At 45.1% G+C, this 21,950-nt stretch overlaps 1 protein-coding gene across 1 annotated transcript in view; it reads left to right on the top strand.

The window, feature by feature from the left end:
• Positions 1–15,286: 15,286 nt before the first annotated feature.
• Positions 15,287–21,950, top strand: part of LOC130129989 (solute carrier family 22 member 13-like) — a 34,818-nt gene continuing 28,154 nt past the window's right edge. The window contains exon 1 of the mRNA XM_056299711.1: positions 15,287–15,661. Coding sequence (XP_056155686.1) covers positions 15,287–15,661 — 375 coding nt within the window. The remainder of the gene's footprint in view (positions 15,662–21,950) is intronic.

The raw sequence follows: 21,950 nt of genomic DNA, 5'->3' as shown, positions 1-21,950 counted from the left end.
AAATAGATATGTTTGATGTAATGCTGCTATATTTTAGTAAAGATTAAGATTGAAAATAACATGCTGTATATCATACAACTAGTTATTATTTTTCGAAAATTCCATATTCATAAGAAAGAAAATGGTCAGGAACCAAGCCAGCTTTCCTGCACTTTATTAACGAATTTAACAATATAGCACCATCTTATTTAATGTTAAAAACAAAAAGCTTTTTAGACTTTTAAATTAGTAAGCGAATTTAATATGCTGCATATAACACAAACTGGCATTGTGAAATGTAATCTTTTTTGTTTATTTTTGTCTCCTTTTTATTTTTGTTTTCTATTGTCTATGTCATTGTTCGTACCTTTATATATAAAAGTGTGTTCGATAAAGAATGGGGGGGAAATCAGTTGTTGGCACACAAAAAAAGAATAAAAAAATAAAAATCAAGCGTTCTCGCTCAGTACTGGAACATTTCCGAAAATGTCTATTCCTGTTAGTCATTTAGACTCCAAATGATGGGACGATAGGGCCCAGGTTTAAAAATACCGGAATTACCCTTTAACAAAACATGTCTCAACCACAAATGTGTGATCAGTGAGATTGGTCTTTAACGTGGACAGGAAGTGGGAGTGCAGTTTATTTCAGAAGCACTGGTTGCAGTCAGTATCCCAAACCTTTCTGTCACATTGGATTTATAGCTGAGGTATTCACGGAGCTCAGTTTCCCACGCTGCTGTCATACAGACGGGATTTTGGCCCTTGGTCTCATTTTAGTGTATGAAAAGCAGAAAAATCTGCCGCTCCCCGAGGACCAGGGTGGAAGGTGTGAAAGCTGTAGAATGAACACCCGAGTGGATTTGGAAATCATTGAATGGTGTCTGATAAATGGCACCACACAGTGCGTGGGTGGATGAATGGTGTAACACCGAAGGACTCCGACGCCACGTGGCAGAGGTAAATGAATAGCCCCAAATTACCGAATAACTGTTTGTTACCCAATGCCTACTGCACCAGAACAGACGACCACATCATAAAGGCTAGAGAGTGTTGACTAGCAGAAATGCAAGTTGTTGACTTTACTCTAAAACACATCTTATGGTTGCCTTTAATTAGCTTGCTGTCATACTCTTATTGCTGGGTGGTATAGAAAATAGCGTTATTATGATAACAATAGAGAATTTTATACAAAATCAATATATATCCGAATATCTGCTTGCATATGCAGAGAATCCAGCTGAGGCTGCTCACACTGAACTGTTTGGAAATGAGAAGTTTAAGGTACCTTCAAATGGTCCTCCCTCAAATATTTCACACATTTTATGAGGAATTCTAGGTAATAGAACTTTATTACATGTAATTTAGACAACAAAACTATGTATCACGATACGATGATATCTGAATTCCATCTAGATATAATACTACTAAAAGACGATAAACAATAATGTTGATTTATTGCCCATTTATTGCCCTCTCCTTTAATCCATTCTCTTCCTTTCCCGTCCTTTTCTCCTTGTCTCTCCTCAGGCGTCAACGTCCATCTAACAGGGCAGCTCTTCTGGTTGGGACCCTGATGTTTGGGACAACAGGTACAGTTTAGACCCTGCCCACCACACCCCCAAAGAAAAAACCCCAAATCCCCTTTTCCTGATTGTGCTCCCATCTTTTGTCGAGCCTGCTACAGTTTGTATGAAAACTCTCGATTCTCCATCATTAAGCTTTATATAAAATGGAGACATTGGTTATCTTTATTCTGGGGGGGGGCTGCTAGTGATTTTACATTAACACGAGGAAAATTATATTGACCTAAACTGAGGCGACAACTAAGAATGAAGGCTGGTTTGCAATGATTGCGAGATTATTTTTTGTAATTTTTTTTTCTTTGTCAGGCATGTAACTGCTTAGTTGGATCATGTTTGCACACCTCTCCTCTAAACGGAACTCCACCAATTCATACCATCCTCTCGGTCGGTCGGACGGTGTTGGCGGGCGGCGTTCATGGCATCCAGAGCTGCAGCCTCCTGCAGCGCGTGCCTCTTGCTGCCGCATTCTCCTATTGGTCAGTCAGCCTTTGCAACACCGGTTACTGGTGCACTGTTGTTAGGGATGATGTCACACAATTTTGGCGGGGAATGCAAGTCTGAAACCCTGTCTGAAGTTTGAGATCCTGGATGTTGACTGTGTGTCTTGTCAGGATTCTTCCAGGAGGGAGGAGAATCGTAAAAGTTGCCAGGACGAATATGGGAGGAAGGTCCCCGAAACTCTGCTGAAACCTAGCCTCAGTCCAAATTAAACACTATAGCTACTTTTATATGTAGTCTTTTATTTCATCAATAATAATAATAATAGCCAAATCACAATAAAGATGTGCCATTTAACCAGAACAAACCGGCCTACTCCGGAAGATGTGTCATTCCGTTTAAGAGGGGTGGTATGAACCATTTGCAATGCATTTGACAGATGGAAATGTGTCTCGTAAACGCCCCCTCCGGATTACCTTCTACTTTCAGGATATCTATACTTTGTCTGCACACGTTGGCCCACTTGAGGTAAGCAATGTTCACCATTATCGTTAATGTTGTGCATGCCAGAACCCGTCTTTGTCCTCACGCTTTGTGGAGCATGTAAACAGGAAGCCTTGTCCAATCCTTTTATTTAGCACTCATGTAAACACTCCTGGGGGAATCGTCCGAATACAATAGAGCAATCATTCATTCATTCACCTTCAGCCGCTTCTCCGGGGTCGGGTCGCGGTGGCAGCAAGCTAAGTAGGGCACTCCAGACGTCCCTCTCCCCAGCAACGCCCTCCAGCTCCTCCTGGGGGATCCCAAGGCGTTCCCAGGCCAGATTGGACATGTAGTCCCTCCAGTGAGTTCTGGGTCTACCCCAGGGTCTCCTCCCAGTTGGCCGTACCCGTAAAACCTCAAAAGGAAGGTGCCCAGGAGGCATCCTAATCAGATGCCCGAACCACCTCAACTGGCTCCTTTCGATGAGAAGGAGCAGCGGCTCTACTCCGAGCTCCCTCCGGATGTCCGAGCTCCTCACCCTATCTCTAAGGCTGAGCCCAGACACCCTACGGAGGAAACTCATTTCAGCCCAACACATTCTCACTCCCTAGGCGTCATTTTCTGTAGATTAGTCAAGTTCCTTATGCGTCAGCATACGATGCTTTTCTGAGCTTCCATTTCTGAAGTCCGGAGCAGTGGTCTAATTTAGACGGAAACGCGCATGCGCCCTGCTCCGGTTGCTCACGCATACTCGTGCTATTGTACTCGTGCATGTCACAGGAACACAACAAACAGTAACTGAAAACCGACTAACAGTGTCCAAAATTCCTCAACACTTCGTTGCTTTAGTGAATCAGGTCTTAACATATAAACAAAAGCACCGAGATTATCCGAGGAGCACAGATAGTTTATTTTTACCAGTGTTTCAAAACCATGCATCCATACTCCAACGCCTTCTAAGGAAAAGACCAAAATAGTCGATCGACGAACGAAAACAGGAAACATGATGGGTTCGTGAATTACCACCCCATTGTTACTTTTCCAAAGCTAACCTAATCTATTTTGTTGTCATTCAATCGTTATTCCAATTAATAATGTCAGTAGACAGTAGTATCGTTCAATGCAGCGATAATTCACGAACCCATCATATTTCCTGTTTTCTTTCGGCGATCGACTATTTTGGTCTTTTCCCTGAAGGCATTGACGAGCTGTTGAACTCCGGATGCATGGCTTTGAAAACACTGGTAAAAATAAACTATCAGTGCTCCTCGGATAATCTCGGTGCTTTGGTTTATATGTTAAGACCTGATTCACTAAAGCAACGAAGTGTTGAGGAATTTTGGACACTGTTAGTTGGTTTTCAATGACTGTTTGTTGTGTTCCTGTGACATGCCCCCAAAAAGGCTAGTAATTAGCCATGTTAGCAATTTAGCTAGCGGTGGCTATTGGGTGACCCGTTCGTCTGGAATATTTGATCTTCCGGCATAGGTTTCTAATAGGGATTATACCACAATACACCGTAAATTGATTTTACTCTGGAATTCTCCTTTAACGGGTGTTGCGCCCCCTTTTTAGCCACTGCAATGCAATGGCACGCTGGGACTTGGAGTTTACTACCCCTGATGCGCTACCTGTAGCTACCTCCCAGTAAACAAACCTAATTTTGATTAATGTTAAATAAACCGCATGACTGGAATTTACAATCACTCTCTATCACTACTTAGACTTCAAACCTAATAATGTGACACATAAGCTATCAAGTGACAGCCATTTAATCTTGCAGAAAGTACCAAACTGACCGAATGCTGCACAGGGAAGCTAACGTTAGCTAACGTTAGCTAGCTAGCTTGGTAACGTTAACGTTACCTTGTGAACGTGGTCCGACTCTGACCGACCACCCTGTAAACATCATCTCGCTGCACCCATCTCACCCGGGAGGGTGGTGGTGGTGGTGGTAGGGGTTGGGAAGGTCCAGGGATCTCTTCCAAATCTTGTAAAATGGATTCCGCCTCCACGCTATCTAAACTCTTGAGTATCGCCTCACCTTCAGAATCCATCTTGCCAACGAAACGGAAACAGGAACAGGAAGTATTTTTATATGTGTCTGTGGGGGTTTTTTGGGGGGGGGTACATATCATATAACGATAGTTATTATAAAGATTAAGGTAAATATAGACACCAGATATCGAATTATTATATAAGGACCGGAGGAGAAGTGTCATTTTATTATGCAAGAAAAACAGAATTACAAAGACAATGTATAGGCCTACAGATTTATTCAACTTTATTTGGAAATGCTTGATTCTGATTGGCTGGGAGGGGTGTATGAACACGGTTATAATGTAGCCTACATATCCCATTTACCTCATAATTTCATTTGGCAGTGTAACTGGAGATATGAATATCTAAAATAGTTGATACTGTGCCGTCTAGCTACACACTGGTAGGCTAAAGTACAATGATAACTAGTGGACTGAAGACGATCATGGGACTGCTCTTCGGACGGTGTTTCGCACGCAAGAGTTATTCGATTTGTGTGCCGGGGCGGTCCGCGGCTAGGCGGGTTTTAACTATACCCCAAACCCAACCTTTGGACCGCCCTGGCATCCAAATGGAATGTATCTTGTGCGCGAAACACCCGATAGGCTAACATGTTGCGTAACGTTAAACAAATGCGAAAACGTGAGCAACGAAATGAAGCTGCAGCTCTTTCCCTTCTCGTTGGCATCTCCACAATGTCACCAAACCACATATTATGCGCCGCAATTTATCATTTTTATGAATTTTACTCTTGGGAAGCTTGGACATAGCAACAGTAAATACGGGGGGCGGGATTGATTGGTTGATTGACTGACTGACTGATTTTGCACACATGTATGTAGCCAAACAAAAAAGGCCAGTATTATGGTGAAATGTCAAGGAATATGTAAAAAAGGATCCGACATTTATAGGTGCCCGCCCCTTTAAGACTGCCTGCCCCTTTAAGACTCTGGCCAGATTCTCCTGCTGTGAGCGACGCAGCCTAATTTTAGTTGTAGTTTAGCTAGATGCCTTGCCTAGCACACGTTGAGACTGTGTTCGTGTTATAAGTACACAGTACATGTAGTTTTCCCCTGCAATTCTCGTATACGTGTATAGTGAATTTGTCCTCGTTTGTCCTTTGTTGCGATCCAGCTTGTCTTTGAGTCACTGACGAAAGGCTGAGTTGCCTGGTTATGTTTAGCTGGTCCGTGTAGTAGTTGCTAGCTCGCTGCGCACCCGTGGGTTCTAAAATGTGGGGTGTGGAGTTAGAAAACAACGAGACAGGAGACGTGAGAGTAGACGTAGTCGAGGTAGTTTACTAGCTCCAATTTAGCATGTCATACATTCGACAACGACACTGAACTGTGAACCGGAAGCGGAAGTGCATTATCTGACCCCTCGCCTCTTCCCTTAAAGGTACACCGTCCTCTTAGGTGAACGTCTCCCGTTATATAGATGTGGGTCACCACAGGGGAAGACATATTCCATGTTAGCATGTCCTGCATAATTCCTTGAGTTAAGCACTCGCTTAGCAAAGGTGATTCCCTATAAGCTGTCATAGGCTAACGTGCAGTTTATGCCGTCGTGTGTTGGTTTGGCCGTTTGTGTTGATCGTCCAACGCGGACTCCCTTTTGTTGTTCTTCATCTCTCCAGCAGATGTCGCCATTGTGTCGTTATATGATAGTAATAGGCCTACTCTAAATGTAATGTTGCCATGCTAGTGCCTAATGGCAATTCCCCTTTTTGTTGTTGCAGAACTCGATATAATTTATGCTGGATTTCAATACAGTTCACACAAACGAAGTCCAAGTCTCCTCTTCATTCCTGTGTTCTGACCGACACACCATCCTGTTTACTCTCTACCTAAAACAAACTAGCCATTCCAAATTATCCCACTAACAGAATACTTTTAATAGCAATAGCCTACATTTCCGATCAAGAAATCAGTGCATAAGCCTATAGTGCAGGCAAGGAATCGCTATCTAGCGACCCTCGGAGCAGTGCGCATGCGCTTTTCCGTCTAAATTAGACCACTGCTCAGGGCTTCAGAAATGGAAGCCCAGGGTGGGTGAAAAGCATCATATGCTGACGCATATGGAACTTGACTAATCTACAGAAAATGACGCCTAGGGAGTGAGAATGTGTTGTTCAGCCGCTTGTATCCGCGATCTCACCCTTTCGGTCACTACCCAAAGCTCATGACCATAGGTGAGGGTTGGAACGAAGACTGACTGGTAAATTGAGAGCTTTGCCTTCCGGCTCAGCTCCCTCTTCACCACAACGGTCCTGTACAACGTCCGCATTACAACCAATCGATCAGATTGATTTCATTTGGGGGAAAAATAGTGGCTCATGTGAGCGCAGCTACCGCTGGAGTTTTGAATTTTAAGTATGTGGTCTAAAAAAACATTTATTTGTTGAGCTGGAAATCGAGGGCGCATCCAAAATAGGAAGCGTGTTTGCCCGCTTCAGGATACCCTAACTGAGAAAGCATTCAAGTCAAGTCAATTTTATTTGTGTAGTCCAATATCACAAATTACAAATTTGCCTCAGGGGGCTTTACAGCGACACAACATCCTGTCCTTAGACCCTCGCATCGGATAAGGAACAACTCCCTAAAAAACCTGTAACAGGTAGAAAAAAACAGTAAGAAACCTCAGGGAGAGCAACAGAGGGGGATCTCTCCCCCAAGACGGACAACGTGCAATGGATGTTGTGTTTACACAATTTACACAACACAACATTGAAAGAGGATAACAGAATTATAATGGAATTATAAGATATATGAAGAATACACTACAAAGACTTGTTCTACACTGAGACTTTACATATGTCAAAGTGAGACATATTTTAAGTTAGCAGTCTTGATCCCAGTTATTTTATGTGTATTTATTTAGTGTGGGCTTTATTACTTATGTTTATATTTGCTGTGAAGCTGTTTACAATTTATTTCACACTATTGAGTGTCAAATATTCCATCTCTAGTTTTTGGGAGAAATGTTTTATTTTATTTTATTTCTAGAATGTCCTGTGATGGCCTGGCGGCCTGTCCAGGGTGTCTCTCCGCCTGCCACCCAGTGGCTGCTGGGATAGGCTCCAGCATCCCCGCCACCCTGAGAGCAGGATAAGCCGTTTGGATGATGGATGGATGCCAAGCAGACGCCACCGGAACAGCCCGAGCCGCGAGACCACCGTCACCATGTAGACCTGACAGGAGGACAGACACACACAGGGGAGACTGACGTCACACCATTCACACACGGGAGAAGAGACAAGAAAGACATTAGTCACACATCGGAGTGAGAGAAGGATATAACACTGAAACAGGATAACAAAATTATATTGATTTATAAGATATATAAAAATGTGATGAAGAGGATGCCAAGCAGTGTCCAGGTGGGAACCACCGTCACCATGGAGACCCGGGAGGACAGACTACACATGATACTCACATCACACCATTCACATACACAGGAGAAAAAAAACCCATTATTCACACAGGAGAGAGAGAATGATAAAGACATCCTTCAGAGAGAGCGATCATTCCATCGTACAGGGTGTCTGGTGAGCATTTGTAATTTCTCTTGCCGATTATTTTGCATACCAGTTTCTAATGCCACAGCAAATTAGACCTGGTGACAATTATGATATTGTTAAATAAGATCTTTCCATTTATTTCTGGCTATCTCTCCTTTTCTCTTCGTAGGTTCTCAACGAGCCTGGTCTACTTCTGGCTGAGCCTTAGTACTGCAGATCCAAACCGAGCTGCCTCGGACGCCGTGTTTATCGAGCTTGTGATACACGTAACCATAAACCACGTGAATCAAATCCATAAACAGGGAATCTGATAAAATTCCTGTTTATTGGATAATTTACTCAGATTTTTTTTTTAATTTTGATTTTGATATACTCTATTGATTCTGCTCTGTATTTAAGCCATCCCAGCTGTGTAGCCAGGAGCAGTGGGCAGCCGCCGTGCAGCATCCGGGGACCAGCTCCAGTTCTTCTTACCCTGCCTCGGTCCAGGGCACAGACAGGGGGATTAACCCTAACATGCATGTCTTTTTGATGGTGGGGGAAACCGAAGCACCCGGAGAAAACCCACCGCAGACACGGGGAGAACATGCAAACGCTATTCCCCCCAGTCCCCCCCCCCACCAGACGCCCCGACCGGCCAGAGGAGGCGCTAGTGCAGCGACCAGGACACATGCCCACATCCGGCTTCCTACCCGCAAACACGGCCAATTGACCTTTCGCAAAGTTCCGCCCCCCTTAGTTACTGTTGCTATGCCCTTCAGGCGTTTCATAGCCATCCAGGAAGTAGCCGGAAAACACCAAAACATGAAGAAATCAACGCATTCCCAGAGAAAATAAGTGATGTATTTTGGAGTAATTCATCCTTAATATCATCCCGTGAAAGGCAGAAGGGGCTACAGTATGCGGTGGCGGGATACGTTCAGAATATCAAAAGTAAGACTGACTTGCGTGGACTCCGGGCTGCCGGGTGCGACTGTAATTGAGGGTAAAGCTTACCGGTCGCAATCAAAGAATGAGAAACCCCATCAACTAATTCTGAAACACATTGTGGACCAACTGTGCTCTTGCACTGTAGGGTAAGTTACATATTTCAGCTATTATTGGTATATTTTTGATAATCCATTGTCAACATCACCATATTGTAGTGTTGATTTTGGCCAAGGTTCCCCATAGCGTTCTTTTATCCAGGCTGTTTCGGGGGTACTGTATGGGCTCCTGGGGGTCGCAGGGCGGCCAGGGACATACCCCGGGGCCGGGGGAACCGCCCCATGATTTTTTTTTTATCTTCGGACCAGAACCGGTATTTTCAACAAAATAAGGCAAACGAGATGCCCCCGCGGGTGGGATGACTTTTCCGAACGACCGGTACCCACCTGGAGCTCACAGAGGGGGAGAAACGTTTAAAATAGGCCGGATATGGGGAGGTCAGACTGGCCAGAGACCATCCCAGCCGACCCTCCCCGCGCGTCTTTTTACTCTGAAATGAAAGGTGGAACCTGGCTAACCTGTGTCTAGCATAACAAAGTTATGTTAGTGGGCTAGCTATCATTAGCTATCATTAAACTAGGTATCTCTGGCCACAGACTAAGCTGGTTACGTTCATCAGGTAAATTAATAATGTTATTTTGTTAGTCAGTAATCCGTTGATATGTTAATAATGGTAATAATAATTGTGTGGGTAAAAGTAACAGTAATAATACGTTAGCTGTATTAGCTATCAATAATAGCTAGTAGCAAGCTTAGCTTGGAGCAGACAGGTATTTTGTTGATTTTGGATGGATTAAGCTGGCCATGGGGTCTGCTATACTGCAAAATCTATTGCCGACATTGCGCTTCTTGCGTTCTGGGTTTCGGGAAGGGAAAGAAAATTACGCCCCCTCCAGACTTTTCAGATATCTAGTATCCGATTTGCAGATCCCATAGGCACACCGTTTCAGCATTTTGCTGTGTGTTTGAAAGCTTGACGGACCTCCCTCACATAGAAACCGTTGCTAAGGTAGGATTGGACAAGCACCGTTCTGGGGCGGTACTTTGCGAAAGGTCAATTGTGTATGTAGGGACGCCTGACCAAGCCGGAGGCAACACGGGGGTTTGAATCGGGATCCCCTTGTTGGTAGGCAACGGAATAGACCGTCACGCCCCCCGGACGCCCCCCGATTCAACTTTCTGTAAAGAAACTGCATCGGCCTCGTAGAAAACAATTACAGGCTGGAGACTCGGGTTTCGTTTCAGGGATCTGATTTATCCGACCTGAGCTGCAGGAAAAAGTTGAACAAGAAACTGCAAACATTTGGTAAATAGATAATAAGATGTGAATCCTACCTGTAGAAAGTAAATTATGAGAAAATGTTTAGTATAGATATATTTCAGTGTTGACTTTTTCCTACAGGCATCCATCTTTTATGCTGTTTTCCCTCAGTGAACAGCGTGAACTGATGATATCGAAAGTCTGAAATGTCCAATATGAAAGATCCGAGTTCAGCGTTGTCTTGGATGCAGCATATACCAAATACACCCAATCTGCTGCTATTTAAGCAGAGAAAGAGGCAATGAAAATGGTTTCTGCAATACAGAGGAAACATCAGTGAAAATCATAGGATAGAATTTTATGCCAAAAATTGCTAAATCCAACTTGCTTCATGTTTCATTTTGTCTCTAAATTTTGTTCTGCAGCTCACAGACTGTCAGTGGACTGCTGCACTTGTATGACGTATAGATATCCAATCTAACTGGCAGGCAGGGATTATCCCCATTTTAATGCACAGCTTCAAAGTGCCTTCTTACTTTCACTTCATTATTTTTCTTTTTTTCTGGTGACAACTGTCTTATTTGATAAAGTGAAATGTTTGCAGTAGACTGTGGAGTACCAAATGTACTCCATATGCACTCCGTATGAACTCTGTAGTTTTCTACTTCTCTACGTATGTGTATGAAACTTCCCACACAAAGATAACAACAAATGGTCACTAACACATCAGGGCCTCTCCGGCCTTGGGCAGTAAAGATAACAACAAATGGTCACTAAAACATGAGGGCCACTCCGGCCTGGGGCAGTAAAAGAATAAACCTACAGACACTCACCAGTCACAGAACATGATTGATGTTTTCCTGCAACACCTTGGTTAATGCAAGAAACATAGGGTATGACGCGACGGACTGTGCTATAAAAAAACCCTATCTCCAGTATAGGGGCAGAGCATATCCTCACAGACTAACATCTCTGTGGTCATATGTCTCTCCATCTGCAGATGCATTAAAGATTCTCTGTTTGCTCCAATATTTGTCCGATGATTATTCTTCCCAGAGGTTGCTGGGGCAAGAGCCCATTGAAAGGTTAAAGGAAAATCCACGACAATTTCGGTGTCAGAACTGGGATCTCACGTCGCCCGCCAAACGGACAACCGGCTGACTGGTCATCTCGGGACGAGGACATAGTCACCGATCTCCCAATAACCTCAGCAGGTTTGAGAAGAAGAAAGGGAGAGGCGGGTGGTCTGTTTGGTCGGTGTCGCTGAGATTCCTCAGCAAAACCCTGGGAGATTCATCGCACGGGTAAGCAGAATTCTTTAAAGGATAAAATGATCATTTAAAAACGCATATGAGGTCGTGCACTGACAATTAAGCGGCTGTTTACCCTCGGTTTCGCACTTCTAAAGTGGTTACCTGGTAGGATCAAGTGAACCTCTCGCAAAAATCCTCGGTCTCGCACTAATAAGAGTGGTTACCTGGTAGGGTTAAGTGAAACCAGAAAAAAAGGAAACAAGGGCCGTAAACTGCCCCCGATAGATATGGAGGGTCCGATCTATCAGATAATGATAAGGAAATATGGTGAAGACTCGGTAAAACATGTTTTAGACTGGATACAGGATCACGAGGTTCCTGTTGAAGGAACTTTGAGCAAGAATAAACTAATGAATGTCCGACAGTCCATGGAAAAGGGAAAAGCGAAGGTCTTAGAAAGGAAAAAGATTCCTACAAAATGGTTAGAGTATATGGCAGAGCAAGAAAGCATTTTGGGAATGTGGGAGAAAGAGTGTGAAAGTAGGGAAAGAAAAAAGCTACAGAGGACTATGACACGAAACCATTGGTACCAAACCGCACCTTGACTGACCCTGACTGACTTTTGTGTTTGACATGACTTGTCTGTGTGTGTGTTCATAGTTTGTTCCGTGGTGTTTGTCCGTTTGGCCATTTTGTGTTGTTTAGAAGTTGCAAGTCCGTGAGAGTGGCTTAAAAGGGGATATAAAAGCTGGGGGAGGTTTTGTTTTGGCTTTTCCAAACCTTTTGTTTTCCTGACAATTGGGGCCTTGAAAGGGGCTTGTTGTTTCACTTGGTTAAGGTGGTGGGCATTTGTTTTTTGTCATCAAACAGCTCATTGTTTCAATGATTTACAAGATACCTTATGGTTTTATTAATTTGGGTTTATTCGAACGTTCAGGATCTGAGACAACTATCTTTATAATCCCTCATCTGTTTTAGTTTTAAAGACAATTATTTCAGATAAGTACAACATTACAGACTTCGGAACATTTGTGGACAGCTTGGATGAAATGAAAGTCCGATTCATTTGACTGCATGAAATTGTTTTTTGGTTTACTAACAACTAACATACAAACTGATCATATCATAATTTCATTTTTTTTCTTCATGGTTAAATGGGTTTTGTTCTTGTGTAAAAAGAGGGGTAGTGGGAATGAGGAATTGAAATTCAGGATGGTTGTGAGCCTTCTTCTGTACAGTTTTCTTTGATTTTTACTTCATAGTAAATAAACTGCTTGACGAAGACAAACTTAGATCATAGCAGAAGTATCTGAAGAACACCGAATCAAGTTGACAACAAATCTTCAGAATCCTAGAATGACAGTGTTTTCAGTGTTGTGCAGTTTCTCTCTGAAAGTTTTTCCCTCCAGAATTGTCCAACCAAAGGTCAATGCGCTGAAAACATTCCTCCAGGGTTACGCAGCCTGCCCAGAGCTGTCACCACCTGCTCCTCCCCCTCCTCCAGACGGGCTGGGTAACACCCCCACTCCCGTGGTACCAGGTCTAGAGCCCCGGGGTATGCTCCACGGAAAGACAGCCTCCCGGCTGGACAGAACAAAGAGCAACCCGCCACATAGCACGGCTGTAGGAGCTGTGTCGGTGTGAGGGTGGTCTCCAAGGTGTCCTGGTCAGCTTCCGGATGAGAGAGGGGGTCAGGCTGGTCTGCTCCTGGCCCAGCCAATCCTCCCACACATGAAGACCCCTCTGGTTGTCTGGATGAGACTAGCACCAACTCCCTAGCTCTGGAGACCACAGATTTGGGTTTGGCTTTGAGAGTCCAAAATCGCCTTACCTCTGTGGAGTCTGTAACCAGTGACAACTTTGAACGTTTAACTGTAGCTGAGTCCACCATCGAAATGCTCCGAACTCAAAACCTGTCTCTCCAGCACCGAATCGACGACCTCGAGAACTGATCTCGGAGGGCCAATCTCCATGTACTGAACATTCCTGAAGGCAGTGAGGCCGGTAAAGATCCGGTGCAGTTCATATCGGAGATGCTGATGCAAATAATGGGTCCTGATGTCTTTTACTCGCCTAGCCATAGCAGCATCAGTTTTCCTGGGTGTCCTGCTACTCCTCACCTGCTGCATTGTGCCCATAGTTCGGCGTTTGATAAACGGCTTCATTGCTACTCAGCTCGTGAATTATCACCTCCTTGCCCAACAGGACAGGGACCTTGTTTCGTCTTCCCCCTCTCCAACACTGCTGCTCCTCTCTTCCCCGCCTCCCCACAAGGACTCCGGTTCTGAATACTCCTACACCTCCTCCGATGACAGCGACTCCCCCGTCTGAATGATACTTTATGACGAACACTGGTTAACCCTTTCAATTCCGGTTGTTCTCATGTCTGTTTATAATTTCTGTATATGCATGTTATGTGTGCTGATTTGTATTATTTCTATGTTACCTCTTGGTGTTCAATGATGAACAAAAGGGGGGAATTGTGGAGTACAAAATGTACTCCATATGCACTCCGTATGAACTCTGTAGTTCTCTACTTCTCTGTGTGTATGAAACTTCCCACACAAAGATAACAACAAATGGTCACTAACACATGAGGGCCTCTCCGGCCTGGGGCAGTAAAAGAATAAACCTACAGACACTCACCAGTCACAGAACATGATTGATGTTTTCCTGCAACACCTTGGTTAATGCAAGAAACATAGGGTATGACGCGACGGACTGTGCTATAAAAAACCCTATCTCCAGTATAGGGGCAGAGCATATCCTCACAGACTAACATCTCTGTGGTCATATGTCTCTTCATCTGCAGATGCATTAAAGATTCTCTGTTTGCTCCAATATTTGTCCAATGATTATTCTTCCCAGAGGTTGCTGGGGCAAGAGCCCATTGAAAGGTTAAAGGAAAATCCACGACAAGACACATCTAGACACTTTTTTATTAGCATATGTTAAATGATTTACCCCTGCAAAGCTCCTCTTTTGACTCAACTGTGTAAGTACTTCCTTCTTGTTTTGTCACACATTCAAGTTTACTCGAATTTGGAGTTAGGAAACAAACGAGACATTTTTAAGTGTGAAGAGTGAAAATCGAGGATTAATCTTGGATTCGATAAAAGCTTTTCTCCATCTCTCTCGCAGGGAACCGTTCACCTCCACCTCCATAAAACAGCCTCGAGTCACTTGTGTTTTAAATGTCTTGGTCGTTGGCCCTGCACAGTCTTCGGTGTCCGTCTATGTAGACGTCTACGTTCACCGTCCCTGCATGCATGACGCATGAGCTCATGCCGGTTTCACCACTGTCTGGCCTTGGGTAGGGGCAGATATTACACGTTTACACAATCACCCCTCTGAACTCCCATGTGGTCCGTGCAGTCATTCAAACTCTGAAAGATTAAATAATTCCGGACCAATCAGAGAACCCCCCCCCCCCGTCCCCGGTTTGGGCACCCATCTGGCTCAAGTCTCCAGTACGTTCCAAAGTCCCTGTAACCTAAAATGGAATTCAGAGGGACTCTTGGCCCCACCGCCGATGTCTGCACGATGACCTCGGTGTGTACACACCCAACCAAGTGTGACGGGGCAGGTAGGGACAGTTGGACTTCAAATACACAACTAGGTTTACTGGAGGTTATTATTCATCAGCACTGGGCATCGGCTGCCGTCACGTAGCCTGACAGTGTCTCGCTCCAGTTTCCTGTCAAACCGGACGCGTCCAGCTCAAGACAGGCATCAGTATGAGTGGCTTCGGTCAGGTCATCACAGAGATCGGGGAGTTCGGGTTATTCCAGAAGCGGTTACTAGCGGCGACATGCATCCCGAACATTTTCATCGCTTTCGACATGATATCTCAGGTGTTCACGAGCATCCGTTTCTCACACCACTGCAACACAGACTGGATTTTGGCCCAGGGCCCCAACCTGACTTATGAAAAGCAGAAAAATCTGACCCTGCCCGTGGACAGGGATGGGAAGTATGAAAGCTGTAGCATGTACACACCCGTGGATCTGGATTTGGAAACTATTGAGGCGTATGGGATTAATAGTACAGTTAAATGTATGGATGGATGGGATTATGCGGCACCTGTGGGATCCTCCACCCTTGTGAACGAGGTAGGTTTGTATTATAGACATGTCCTGTTTAGTTGGACGTGATGAGGACACCCATCACCACATTTATTAAACACTCGGTTAACTACCTAAAACGACCATGGGCGGTCAAAATGACCGCCGGTTTTTAAACTCTATATTCTGTCAAGATAAATACCCAACTGAGATATCAATACATTGCATATGTTAGTATGTGTGTTAGAAAACGACTGGCACCAAAATTAACATTTGACAACTATAATACTATTTCTAAACAATTTAAACTTCAGAGACATGGTCGAACTTGAATAGCAAAATTGAAAAAATGAAACTATTACCTGAAAAACAAAACGAAAACACATATTGCTAATCTAAAAACATAACAAGGCCTATAAAACGTGAAATGTGAAAAAACAGAAAATAAAATTTGAAACAGTCCCAAAAAACGTCCGGAACTTAAAAACTACTAGAATAACCCCACGGTTTTTAAACTCTATATTCTGTCACGATAAATACCCAATTGAAATAACCAATCACTTAATCACTCAATTAATCACTCACTCACTCAATCAGATTTTATTTGTATCGCACTTTTCATACAAACAAATGTAACAAAACGTGCTTCACACAATAAAACAACAAACCCCCTCCCAAATAAATAAATAAAAGTACAGGAAACATTTATAAAAGTACAGACAAGTTTAAAACAGTTAGTAAAATAAATAAGAGCAATAAACACTAATTAATTAAAATTAACAACAATCAGGGCAGAATATACATATAAATATAGCAAAATATATAAAACACACACACACACACACACACACTATGAACTTAGTTGTGCTGTTTTAAACTTTTTAAACCTGCTTTTAAATATGTCCAGTGTGGGGACCTGTAGAATGTACACACCCTTGCATAGTTAGTATGTTTGTTAAGAAACGACTGACACCAAAATTAACATTTGACCTTTAACACACATTTTCAAACAATTTAAAATGGCCGCTGTCCGACGCCTGTAAACACTGTCACACCTCGGTGGTAGTCACGGTGCGTCTGAAACGGCGGCTGTAACCAGACATGTTGGAAATAATACCTGAAAAACAACACGGAAACCACATATTGCTAATCTAACAAACGTAACAAGGCCACAAAACATGAAATGTATATATATATATATATATATATATATATATATATATATATACATATAAAAAAGAACTGAAAATAACCATTGGAACAGTCCCAAACAACGACCGGAACTTAAAAACTACCAGAACGGGGAGTTCCGGTGTCATGGCGGAGTAAAGACGTGAATTCAAGTGCTCCTCACGTATTGCTAATTTAATAACTTATATCGTCAAATTATTTTAATCGAACACTCGTGTTTTTGTTTTTTTGTTTTTTTTTTCATTAAGAGTTTGGTGTAAAATTTGGCTCAACACTTAAGACCGCACGATGAGTGGTAAGCCCAGCAAGAGAGCAACAAACCCGACGCGGCCTCGGCTAACGATTACCACACGGCCAGGCACAGGCAAAGGTAACGATAGCCTGAAAGCTACCGAAGCTAATGCTAGCTCTGAAGCCGCAGCGGCTAATGTTGTAGGGTAATGTTATGCAGCCAACAGCTCCCCCTGGGGGCACTGATTGATGTATACTTGCCCTGTGTAACATGCCTCAGTTGCGTTATGGGCACAGCCGGTGAATACATGTTACTAAGCGACACAGCCCGACTCTGTCTGTTATTTATATGCACCTACACTTGCAACATGGTGTCAGAAGCTGTATTGGAACCCAACGTGAGTCTTACGTTGCCTGTTGCTTGAACAGCGTGCGTTTATTTTTTTACTAAGCGTAGCTAGAAGTTTTAGTTAGCCTGCTAGCATTAGCATCGAGCCAAGACGATGGCTTCCAATATTCCGCCGCCGGAGCCCATGAAGATGACTGGGGATCTTCACAGCAACTGGGATAGCTTTCCATCAGAGTTTGAGGATTATTTGCTTGCGACCGGGATCGACAAGGCAGAGAAGCCGGTGCAGGCAGCAACGCTCCGGAGGCTAATGGGGAAGGAATGCCTCCATGTTTACGTCCACAACCTGGGACTCACAGCGGAAGAGCAGAAAGACGCCGGAGCGATACTCGACAAACTGGGGGAATACTTCACACCTACCAAAAACGTCATCTTTGAGAGGTATGTTTTTGGCAACCTTAAACAAGAGGAAGGAGAACCTATGGATGCTTTTGTCACGAGACTTAGAGAAAAGGCTGCCACATGTGAATATGGAGCTATAAGAGACGAGCTTATAAGGGACAGGCTTGTTCTTGGAACAACTGATGAGGGCGCCAGACGACGCATGCTAAGAGAAAAGGAGCTTAAGTTGGAGGGAGCTATTGACATTTTCCGTGCAGCGGAGGTGTTGGACAATAAGTTAAAATCCATGTCACTTAGCAGCTCTGTGCCTGGGGAGAACATCAATGTAGCACATGGACAGCGACCAGGACGGAGACCTACCAGCAGGCCATCCGAGCCCACCAACACATCTGCACAGCCACAGAGAGGCACAGGTGAATGCAAGTACTCTGGCACACCGCACAGACGGGGGCGAGACCTGTGCCCCGCACTTGGAAAGTCATGTCGCTTGTGTGGCACTGCTAATCACTTTGCCAAAGTATGCATGAAAAGAGGCCAGCAAGCACATCAGTTGAACGCTGTGGATGACCCGCCGCTAGGGGACCCGGAGGACAGCGACCGCGATGAGAGGGATGTGTACATGGCTGAGAGCGTGGGGGCTGTGAACACTCAAAGGAAAAAGTGGTTTGTAAACCTGCCACTGCACAGAGGGGTCCAGAGGTGCCAGCTTGACTCTGGAGCCACCTTCAACGTGATGAGCTTGAAAGACAAGATGAGACTGGCGCCTAGAGTGCCTCTTCAGAAAAGTCTCACCAGGCTGAGACTCTACAACAGTGAGTGGATGAGCTCAATGGGAGTGTACAGCACACAGTGTGTCATCAGGGGCAAGACGCACAGACTGGACTTTGAGGTCGTGCGCACCAGCCAGAAGCCCTTGCTTTCAGGGGAGACATGTGAGAGACTTGGCTTGATACGCTTCACCATTCCCGAAGAGCTGAATAAAGTGGAGCACTGCAAGACAGGTGAGCCAACCAAAGGCTGTCTCATTAACACTTACAATGATGTGTTCACCAGCCCAGTCGAGTCACTGCCGGGTGATGTTCACTTCGAGTTGGATAGCACTGTGGCCCCTGTCCAGTGCGCACCAAGAAATGTCCCGGTGGCCCTCAAGGCAGCTGTTAAGGCGCAGCTGGACCAATATGAAAAGGATGGACACTTAACCACAGTCACTCAGCCCACAGACTGGATTAGCAATCTGGTCATAGTGAAGAAGCCGGACAAATTGAGGCTTTGCATCGACCCCAAGCCACTTAACCGAGCCCTGAAAAGGTCCCATTACCTCATGCCCACTTTAGATGACGTGCTGTACAAGCTGCCTAAGGCACGTATCTTCACCCTGGTGGATGCGCGCGACGCATTCTTGCAGTGTCGCCTTGATGAGGAGAGCAGCCTGATGACAACGTTCTGGACGCCGTGGGGTAGAAAGCGATGGCTGAAGCTCCCTTTCGGCGTGTCAGTCGCACCAGAGCTGTACCAGAGGAAACAACATGAGCTGCTGGCCGGTTTGAAAGGAATTGAGCCCATAGCCGATGACATCCTCATAGTCGGCTGTGGGGACACGGAGGAGGAGGCCGTTCGCAACCACGACGCAAACCTCATTGCTCTGATGGACAGATGTAGGGAAGTGAAGCTGAGGCTGAGCATAAAAAAAGCTACAGTTTCGTGTGAGGGAGGTCCGCTTCCACGGCCACATACTGTCGGCGGAGGGCTTCAAAGCTGATCCCGAGAAGGTCAGGGCAGTCCTGGACATGCCAAACCCCACGGATGCAAAAGGCATTCAGCGGTGTGTCGGCTTCGTTAACTATTTATCGAGGTTCATGCCCCGCTTGTCAGAGGTGTGTGAACCGCTGAGAAGGTTGCTGGACAAAGGTGTGCTGTGGCACTGGTTGCCCAAACATGATAATGCTATGAAGGAAATCAAGACGCTGGTCACGGCGGTGCCAGTACTACGTTACTATGATGTCAGCAAGTCACCATACAGAGCGACTCCAGTCAGACCAGTTTGGGCTGCTGCCTGCCTCGGGGGGAACAGCCGGTCGCGTTCGCCTCCCGCGCGCTGAACCAGACGGAGCAAAACTACGCACAGATTGAAAAGGAGTGCCTGAGCATTGTATTCGCTTGTCAACGCTTCCACTACTACCTATATGGGAGGGGTGATGTGACTGCAGAGACCGACCACCGCCCGCTGGTGTCAATCTTCACTAAGCCCCTTCTCAGTGCACCAAAGCGCCTTCAAAGCATGCTCCTCACACTTCAGAACTACTGTCTCATGGTGATGTACAAGCCAGGCCCTGAAATGTACATCAGTGACACACTCAGCAGAGCCACCACCCCGCCACAGAGAACGGACACTCAGTACAGACGTGAAATGGTCTGCAGCATGCAGCAGGTGCAGTATGACACGGCAGCCATTCAGCAGGCAGACTATCTAAATGTCACCAGCCAATGCCTCGCACAGATTCGAAAACACACAGAGGAGGATGTACACTACCGTTCAAAAGTTTGGGATCACCCAAACAATTTTGTGTTTTCCATGAAAAGTCACACTTATTCACCACCATATGTTGTGAAATGAATAGAAAATAGAGTCAAGACATTGACAAGGTTAGAAATAATGATTTGTATTTGAAATAAGATTTTTTTTACATCAAACTTTGCTTTCGTCAAAGAATCCTCCATTTGCAGCAATTACAGCATTGCAGACCTTTGGCATTCTAGCTGTTAATTTGTTGAGGTAATCTGGAGAAATTGCACCCCACGCTTCCAGAAGCAGCTCCCACAAGTTGGATTGGTTGGATGGGCACTTCTTTGAGCAGATTGAGTTTCTGGAGCATCACATTTGTGGGGTCAATTAAACGCTCAAAATGGCCAGAAAAAGAGAACTTTCATCTGAAACTCGACAGTCTATTCTTGTTCTTAGAAATGAAGGCTATTCCATGCGAGAAATTGCTAAGAAATTGAAGATTTCCTACACCGGTGTGTACTACTCCCTTCAGAGGACAGCACAAACAGGCTCTAACCAGAGTAGAAAAAGAAGTGGGAGGCCGCGTTGCACAACTGAGCAAGAAGACAAGTACATTAGAGTCTCTAGTTTGAGAAACAGACGCCTCACAGGTCCCCAACTGGCATCTTCATTAAATAGTACCTGTTAGAGCCTGTTTGTGCTGTCCTCTGAAGGGAGTAGTACACACCGGTTACACGAAAACACGAAATTGTTTGGGTGATCCCAAACTTTTGAACGGTAGTGTATGTCTTCTAACACTCAAGTCGGTCGTGCTGGAGGGATGGCCAGAACACAAAGACAAGAGCCCCATAGCCATCAGAGAATACTGGGCCATCAGAGATGAAATAAGCGCACAGGACGGTGTGCTTTTTAGGAGCCAGCGTGTCATCATTCCGAAAGCTATGCGTCCTGAGATGCTGAAACGGATCCACTACAACCATGTGGGGGGTGAGGCTTGTTATAGACAGGCCCGGGATACTCTCTACTGGCCAAATATGCAGGGGGAAATCAAAGACTATGTGCAGCAGTGCTCAGTGTGTAATGAGTATGCACACGAGCAACAAAAAGAGACTATGATGTCACACCCGCTCCCCACACGTCCCTGGCAGCTGGTGAGCATGGACTTGTTCAGCTACGCAAGGCAGGACTTCCTGCTCATGGTGGATCACTATTCAGACTTCTGGGAGATTGATCTACTCCCAGACCTGTCGGCAGAAACGACCATCCGAAGGTGCAAGGCGCAGTTTGCACGGTACAGTATTCCTGACCGGGTCATTTCTGACTGCGGAGGTCAGTTTGATTGTGGAGAGTTTCGGGCGTTTGCGAGGGAGTGGGGCTTCGAACATGTCATGTCCTCCCCGAGACAGCCAAAAGCTAACGGCAAAGCAGAGTCTGCAGTGAAGATTGTGAAAGGCCTATGCAGAAAAGCAGACCGGGCCGACGAGGACCCCTGGAAGGCTTTTCTACACTGGAGAAACACGCCCACTGAGGGCATGCGCTGCAGCCCAGCACAACGGCTGATGTCACGAAGGCTGAGAACTCTTCTCCCTGTGGCCGACCAGCTACTAGCACCTCAGATCATCATTGGGGTCACAGACAAGCTGAGGGTGAAGCATCAGGCA

The sequence above is a fragment of the Lampris incognitus genome, chromosome 19, assembly GCF_029633865.1.
Source record: "Lampris incognitus isolate fLamInc1 chromosome 19, fLamInc1.hap2, whole genome shotgun sequence".
Taxonomy (NCBI): domain Eukaryota; kingdom Metazoa; phylum Chordata; class Actinopteri; order Lampriformes; family Lampridae; genus Lampris; species Lampris incognitus.
The sequence above is the reverse complement of the archived record's forward strand: the minus strand, read 5'-3'. Positions and strand labels throughout refer to the sequence as shown.